At 50.4% G+C, this 7,983-nt stretch overlaps 1 protein-coding gene across 1 annotated transcript; it reads right to left on the bottom strand.

Annotated features, from left to right (window-relative positions):
• Positions 1–5,341: 5,341 nt before the first annotated feature.
• On the bottom strand, positions 5,342–7,719 carry CHST5 (carbohydrate sulfotransferase 5). The gene is given in 2 exon segments (XM_017868680.1): positions 5,342–7,000; positions 7,002–7,719. Coding segments are annotated over 2 exon segments (1,239 nt in total). The 5' UTR covers positions 7,041–7,719; the 3' UTR covers positions 5,342–5,800.
• Between the last annotated feature and the right edge of the window lie 264 nt (positions 7,720–7,983).

Genomic DNA, 7,983 nt, shown 5'->3' with positions numbered 1-7,983 from the left:
CTCCTCCTCCTCCTCCTTCTCCTCCTCCTCATCCTCCTCCTTCTCCTTCTTCTCCTCCTCCTCCTCCTCCTTCTCCTCATCCTCCTCCTTCTCCTCCTCCTCATCCTCCTCCTTCTCCTTCTTCCCCTTCTTCCCCTCCTCCTTCTCCTCCTCCTCCTCCTTCTCCTTCTCCTCCTCCTCCTTCTCCTCCTCCTCCTCCTTCTTCTTCTTCTTCTTCTTCTCCTCCTCCTCCTCCTCCTCCTCCTTCTCCTTCTCCTTCTTCTTCTCCTTCTCCTTCTCCTTCTTCTTCTTCGATGATGTCTTGCTGTGTCACATGGGTTAGAGTGCAGTGGGATGAATCATAGCTCACTGTAGCTCACTGCAGCCTCGAACTTCTGGGCTCAAGCAACACCCCCCACCTCAGCCTCCCAAGTAGCTAGGACTACAGACGTGTACCACCATGCTTGGCCAATTTTAAAAAATGTTTTATGGACATGGGGCCTGCTTTGATGCAGGCTGACAGCCCAGCCTGACAGCGGTATCCCACAAGATTCATTTGCCTGGCTGATCTTGAACTCATGTCCTCAAGTGATCCTCCTGTGTCAGCCTCCCGAAGTGCTGGGATTACAGGTGTGAGTCACTGTCCCCAGCTTTGTTTTTTCTTAGAGCATAATTCAAACCTACAATTGCATGTTTAATCTGTTTACCTATTTGTTTAGTGTCTGCACCCCAGACAAAAGCAAGGGCTATGTGTATTCTGCCCCTTACTGTGTCCCTGGGGCCTGATACTAGGCCTGACTCATTGAATCACTCAACTGGCTGCCCTCTTAAAATGGGAGGAATAATGCTTCCTAGGAATCAAGCCATGAGAAACGAATGTTAAGAAGTGGCCAATAGTATCTGAAACATGTGTAACCAAGAGAAGTTCCAAGAGCCCTGAGCACATACTCTGGGCTAGGTAATGGGAGCCCCTGTAGTCTCTCTTCTATCTTACACAATCTATAGACGCTAGGAATTTGAATGTGTAGGATCAATTGCAAAGTCAAAACTTCTGCTGGCTCTTTGGGTTTCCAAAGGATGGAAATATGAAGTAGATGTTCTTCTCTAATAGATCATCTTAGTCAGATGCAGATATAGAAAGATCTTAGGGCCAGAAGGGTATACAAATGTAATGAGAATGAGGAGTATGATTGGCATTGTCCAGTATGGAGCCACTGGCCACGTGTGGCCACCGAACATGTGTGGCTGGTCCTAAAGTCTTCAACTTGGCCAGCAGTGCTGGGCTCAGCTGCTCTCGCTCATATGTCTTTATAGCTACTCCTCTCAAGTGGTGGACTCAGTTTCCACACCTCTGAATCTGGGTGAACCCTGGACTTGCTTTGGCGGCAGCAGCAGAAGGCAGCAGAAGTGGCTGCGTGCTGATCAGCTGGGGCTGGTGAGGGGCTGGCTGGTCTAGGATGGCCTGGATTGGGAACCTGAACTCCCCTTCTCATGGTCCCTGCTTGTCCAGCAGGCTGGCCTGGCCTTTCTCCGTGGCGGAGGCAGAGGTCCAAAGCAGAGGAGCACACGCAGGTTCTCTTCAGGTGGAGGAAAGCAGAGGCATTGGCCCAGATTATGCCTCTGTCACATAAAAATGATTTTCAGCTGATGGCAATTAAGAAGCAGAAAATACAGGAAAAGTTCAGGTTTCCCTCCCCTTTCTGACTAAAGGCATGATATAAACTCTCCTTCACTGGAGACAACCCTTAACTCTGCCCAGCCAGAGGCGGTACCAGAGGCTGCTGCAGACAAATCTTGCTGCATCAGCTTCCTCTCAGATATTTACCTTTGCACAGTTTCTTACCTTTGGAGGCCTAAAACTTTCTTTTGTCCTGTTATTTCTCTACAGATTTATTGTGTCTTTTGGAAGATGCTGTGTAAGGCAGTGTTCTGAGCCACTGTGTTGTTACTTTTCATTTAGGTTTGTCCTGTGTGATGTATGCTGCATGTGTTAATGAACTGTTCTTGGACAGGCACAGTGGCTCACGCCTGTAATCCCAGCACTTTGGAAGGCTGAGGCAGGTGGATTGCTTGAGCACAGGAGTTGCAGATCAGCCTGGGCTACATACCGAAACACATGTAGTCCCCCAAAATACAAAAATTAGCCTGGCATAGTGATGTGCCTGTAGTCCCAGCTACTTGGGAGGTTAAGATAAGCGAATCACCTGGCTAATACAGTGAAACCCTGTCTCTACTAAAAAATACAAAAAACTGCCGGGCGCGGTGGCTCAAGCCTGTAATCCCAGCTCTCAGGGAGGCAGAGGCGGGAGGATAGCTTGAGCCCAGGAGTTCGAGACCTGCCTGGGTAATATAGCGAGACCCCGTTTTCCACAAAAGGAAAAAAAAAAAGACAAAAAACTAGCCGGGCGAGGTGGCGGGCGCCTGTAGTCCCAGCTACTCGGGAGGCTGAGGCAGGAGAATGGCGTAAACCCGGGAGGCAGAGCTTGCAGTGAGCTGAGATCCGGCCACTGCACTCCAGCCTGGGCAACAGAGCGAGACTCCGTCTCAAAAAAAAAAAAAAAAAAGATGAGCGAATCTCTTGAGTCAGGGAGGTGGGGGATGCAGTGAACCTAGATGGAACCACTGCACTCCAGCTTGGGCCACAAAGCAAGACACTATCTCAAAACAAACAAACTTCTTGTCTGTGAATCTTTTTGTTAAGGAGCCTATTTTAGTCCCTTTTGTGCTGCTGTAACAGAATACCAGAGACTGGGTAATTGATAATTATAGGCATGAGCCACTACATCCGGCCTGATATACCTCTTTCTCACTGAAGACACAGGGGGATATAAAGGTCAATGGCTTTGATGGAGCGTGGTGCCAGGGGCATAAAGGGAACAGAGTCCAGGCTGTGTATGCATGTGAGTGTGTGTGTGTGTGTGTGTGTGTGTGTGTGTGTGTGTGTGGCATATGTGGGATGTTCAGAAGCAATATCACCAGATTTTTGCTCCCAGCTGGGCCCAGGGCACCCCTTTTCAGCTGCTTCAGGATGCATTCCAAGAGAGGGGAGTCTAGGGGAAAGAAAGAGTTTGGTTAGAGGCCAAGTCATCTGAACTGTTAATAGAAAAACATTAGTCAAATTAAGCAGACTTTATTTGAGCAAAGAAAATTTATGAATCGGGCAGCACCCTGAACCAGTAAAGGTTCAAAGTGCTCCACTCAGCAACACTGGTAGGCCAAATTTATTGCAAGTAGCACAAATAAACAGTCTGATGGGGTACAGCTCAGCATTTACCTTATATGGACTTGGTCTGATCAGAGCTGGTAGCCTGTGACTGGTTAAAGCACAGCTGCTGTGACTTGCTGAGATTCAGCTATTTGTTACAAGAATATAGTCTCAGTTGGGAGGCAGTTTACTTAAATACTAAGTTAGGTTGCAGTTCAACAGGTATGGCAGCAGCTTTGGGTCAAATTCTTTTTTTTTTTTTTTTTTTTGAGACGGAGTCTTGCTCTGTCACTAGGCTGGAGTGCAGTGTGCGATCTCAGCTTACTACAACCTCTGCCTCTTGGGTTCAAGCAATTTCTCTGCCTCAGCCTCCCGAGTAGCTGGGATTATAGGCATGTGCCATGATGCCTGGCTATTTTTTTGTATTTTAGTAGAGATGGGGTTTCACCATGCTGGCCAAGATGGTCTCGATCTCGACCTCATGATCCGCCCACCTTGGCCTCCCAAAGTGCTGGGAACTTTGGGCCAAATTTAATTGAATTTAAACATTTCTGCCTTTTGGTCAGCCTCTCAATTTTGAGAGATTGACCAAAACCTTGGGCCCTGACTCCATTTTCTGTCACCATCATAATGGACTTGTTTTGTTTCAGTATTGACTTCACAATTCATGATTTCACCTTAGTTGGATGATTCTTTATGCTTTCTTCATGTTTTTGTTACTCGAATCCTAATAGGCCAGTTGATGTATAAAGGATGGCTGCATAGGAGTATGTAAGACTTCCCAGGGGAAGCAACGCATCAGAGAGACTATTATTATTGTTTTCTTATTATTATTTTTGAGAGGGAGTCTCACTCTGTCACCCAGGCTGGAGTGCAGTGGCACAATCTTGGCTCATTGCAACCTCCACCTCCTCGGTTCAAGCGATTCTCCTGCCTCAACTTCTTGAGTAGCTGGAATTACAGGCATGCACAACCACACCGGCTAATTTTTGTATTTTAGTAGAGACAGGGTTTTACCATGTTGGCTAGACTGGTCTTGAACTCCTGACCTCAAGTGATCCATCTGCCTCGGTCTTCCAAAGTGCTAGGATTACAGGCTTGAGCCACCGCGCCTGGCCTATTATTATTATTTAAGATGAAGTCTTGCTCTGTCACCCTGGCTGGAGTGCAGTGGCGCAATCTTGGCTCACTGCAACCTCCACCTCTTGGGTTCAAGCGATTCTCCTGCCTCAACCTCCTGAGTCGCTGGGATTACAGGCATGCACAAACACAGCAGCTATTTTTTGTATTTTTAGGAGAGACAGGGGTTCACTATGTTGGCCAGGCTGGTCTCAAACTCCCAAGCTCAAGCGATGTGCCTGCCTAGTCCTCCCAAAGTGCTGGCATTACAGGCGTGAGTCACTGTGCCCGGCCAGGGAGACTATTATGATGACTATGAGTGGACAATGCCAAGAAACCGAAGTACACTCCTTATCAGGAGTCTGTACAAACAACTAGTCAAATAACTCAAAGTCCACGCAATAAAGATAGTTCAACAGCATTTGAGTGTAACTGGTCAGTCTTTGTTCTGGGGATGATGGCGATTAAAGCCCAAACTCACCCCATTAAATGAGAGATCTATATTTGAGAGGTCTCAGACACCTCCACTCAGCAACAGTGGACAAGCAGCGTTTATAAACAGAAAAAGGAAGTGGCACTGGATATAGGCTGATTGGTTACGGCTCAGCCTTTGTCTAATTTGGACACATCTGGTCAGTCTGCAGTCTACCCCTGGCTGAAAGCTGGCTGCTATGATTGGAGGAGAGTCCTTTTTCCTTACAAGAATATACTCTGGTCAGGTTGTAGTTTGTTTACATATTAAATAAAGTTACATCCCAGTCAAATCCTCCCTCAAAGTATCCCCTATTCTGACCTCTATCACCATAGACTAGTTTTTCTGCTTTAAATAAATGGAATCACACAATAAAAAGAGAAAAAAATGAAGTTACAGTTCACTAGATTGCAGGATTTTTGAACAAATTTATTTATGTATTTATTTGATAGAGTCTTGCTCTGTTGCCCAAGCTGGGGTGCAGTGGCAAGATCTCAGCTCACTGTAACTTCCACCTCCAGAGTCCAAGTGATTCTCCCACCTCAGCCTCCCAAGTAGCTGGGATTACAGGAGTGTGCCACTATGCCCGGCTAATTTTGCATTTTAGTAGAGAGGGGGTTTCACCATGTTGGTCAGGCTGGTCTCAAACTCCTGACCTCAACTGATCCACCCTTCTCAGTCTCTCAAAATGCTGGGATTACAGGCGTGAGCCACCGCGCCCGACCTGGAACACATTTAATTTGATTTAGCAGAACTTACTCCCTGTGCCCAGAATAGGTAGGGGCAAGAGTTGCTTTCCATGAAGAGTGCACCTAATGAGAAGGCAGCTCCAGAGGACTCAAAGGAAAACCGAGAATCAGGAGAAAAAGAAACGTGCAGTCCTTGCCTACCTCAGGGGAGGACCCCAAACTCCCAATTCATAGTAGGGACCTGCTTCCCCATGCATCCCAGCTCCCTCTCCACCGTGCAGTTGCCTCCTGGGCCTGGCAACCACAATTCGGGGCCTGCTCTAAGGCCCAGAGTTCTCAGTCATGTGACGCCCAGCTGAAGTGGTGTGGGCTTTGTGGCAGCACCAGATCCAGGGTGAGGTCACGCTGCTGGTCCTCAGAGTACACAGGCCGGTAGCCCAGCAGCTGCAGCGCGTCGGCGCACACCTCCTGCACGCGCAGGGTCTTGGTGAAGGGCAGCACGTGGCGCCAGGCCTGGGAGACGTTGCGCGCATTCCTAGACGAAGTCTGAAAGGCCTCGATTGGCTTGCCGATCCCCAACCCGTGGGTGATGTTGTAGATCCAGGTCTTGAGCTGTGGCGTGAGGGTCAGCCCGGTGAAGGCGTAGAGTGCACTGATCTCTGCCAGCGGCTCCCGAGCCAGGTCCTCGAAGCGCACCAGGCGGTAGCGGCCACGCAGGAAGGGTGGCGGCTTGAGTGTGGCGGCCTCCGCGATGCGCACATGGCTGCGACACACCTCACGCATCAGGCGCAGGTGAGGGTCGGCCTCCACCCACCTGCCGTTGGTGCCCAGCACGATGCCGTTGTCGCGTGCCAGTAGTGGGCCCGCCGCCTCCCGGGAGCGCAGCACGGCCCGCGGGTCGCGCACCAGGTGCACGATGCGCAGGTTGAGCGCGGGGTCACTGAGCAGCGGGTAGAGCACCTGCAGGTTGAAGAAGCGCACCTCCTTGAGCACCACGTGGCTGTAGGAGCGGCAGGCCTCCCGTGCTAGGCTGAAGGGCTGCCGCGTGCACAGTGTCTCGCATATGTTCTTCTTGCTGATGGCACCTCGGGGAAAGGCACTGCAGGCGGGCGGCGAGCACAGCGCGCGGCTCGTTTCCCACTTGAAAAAGGCGGACAGGTTTCGGCTCTGTGGCATGTAGGCATCAAACACGTCCATGTCGCACAAGAAGACGGAGCGTATCAGGTCGCGCACGGCCATGTGCAGCGTTGCGGCGCTGCCTTGCGACAGGGTGGTCCACACGTGCCACGCGGGCTCCATCAGGTAGAAGACGTCGGGGTGCTGGCTGAAGAGCTGGCCCACGAAGGAGGAGCCTGAGCGCCACGAGGATAGCACCAGCACGTGCACACGCTCCTCACCGCCCGCTGGGGATGAAGGCCCTGGCCGGGAGACGACGAAGAGCAGGAGGCAGGTGGTCTGTGCCAGGAGGAGCACGGTCACTGTCCTGCTGGAGAAGCGTGGCAGCCACATGCTGGCGACTGGAGGCCTTCGGGTGGGTGGAGTGGGCAACTTTAGGGACCGGGGCCCTCATGCCCATCCCGCACCCCAATTACTGCCCAGTGCCCTCAGGGAGCAGCCCTTGGATTTGACTACCCTACCCATTGGACTTCCCAAGACTCCCAAGGTCTCAGTCGAGCACTTTCCCAGGAATACGGAGTCAAAATATAGCCCAGAATACAGTCTGTGCTCAGAGCAGAAGTCCAGTTGCAGACAAATGTGGGATACCCTCAAATTGTCTACCTACCCACCCACCTACTTACATACCTATAGGCTATCTATCTGTAGAGAAAAATATTAGTTTCAAAGAGAACTTCTGTCTTTTGCTTCAGGATACCTCTTAGAGAGACCCTTTTAGGTTGCTGAGCTAAAAGGGCTTGATGGGGGCTTCCGGGGATGTCAGAGCACCACCAGGCTTGCCGAGGTTGAATCCTGGCTCTGCCACTTCCTGGCCTATGATCTTGCTTATGAAGATCACTTAAATCTCTCTGTGACTGATCACTTTACCTGTGTGTAAAAGAGGGATAATTCTGGTACCTGGCTCACAGGATTTGGGGGGATTGGGGAGTTATTCTAATGAAGATGGGGGAAGGGAATATGTAGTCATGCCCATAACTGAGGATTGCACCTTTTACGTGGTGTGCTTCTGCACTATATAACTTTTTTAACAGGCAGGTATAAAACTTTTGTCAGCCGGGCGCGGTGGCTCACGCCTGTAATCCCAGCACTTTGGGAGGCCAAGGTGGGCGGATCACGAGGTTAGGAGATCAAGACCATCCTGGCTAACACTGGGAAACCCTGTCTCTACTAAAAACACAAAAAATTAGCCGGGCGTGGTGGCAGGTGCCTGTAGTCCCAGCTACTTGGGAGGCTGAGGCAGGAGAATGGCATGAACCTGGGAGGCAGAGCTTGCAGTGAGCCGAGATCGCGCCACTGCACTCCAGCCTGGGAGACAGAGTGAGACTCCGTCTTAAAAAAAAAAA

This window comes from Rhinopithecus bieti, unplaced genomic scaffold, assembly GCF_001698545.2.
Source record: "Rhinopithecus bieti isolate Rb0 unplaced genomic scaffold, ASM169854v2 scaffold_2574, whole genome shotgun sequence".
Taxonomy (NCBI): Eukaryota; Metazoa; Chordata; class Mammalia; order Primates; family Cercopithecidae; genus Rhinopithecus; species Rhinopithecus bieti.
Note: the sequence above shows the minus strand (reverse complement) of the source record. Positions and strands in the feature narration are given on the sequence as shown.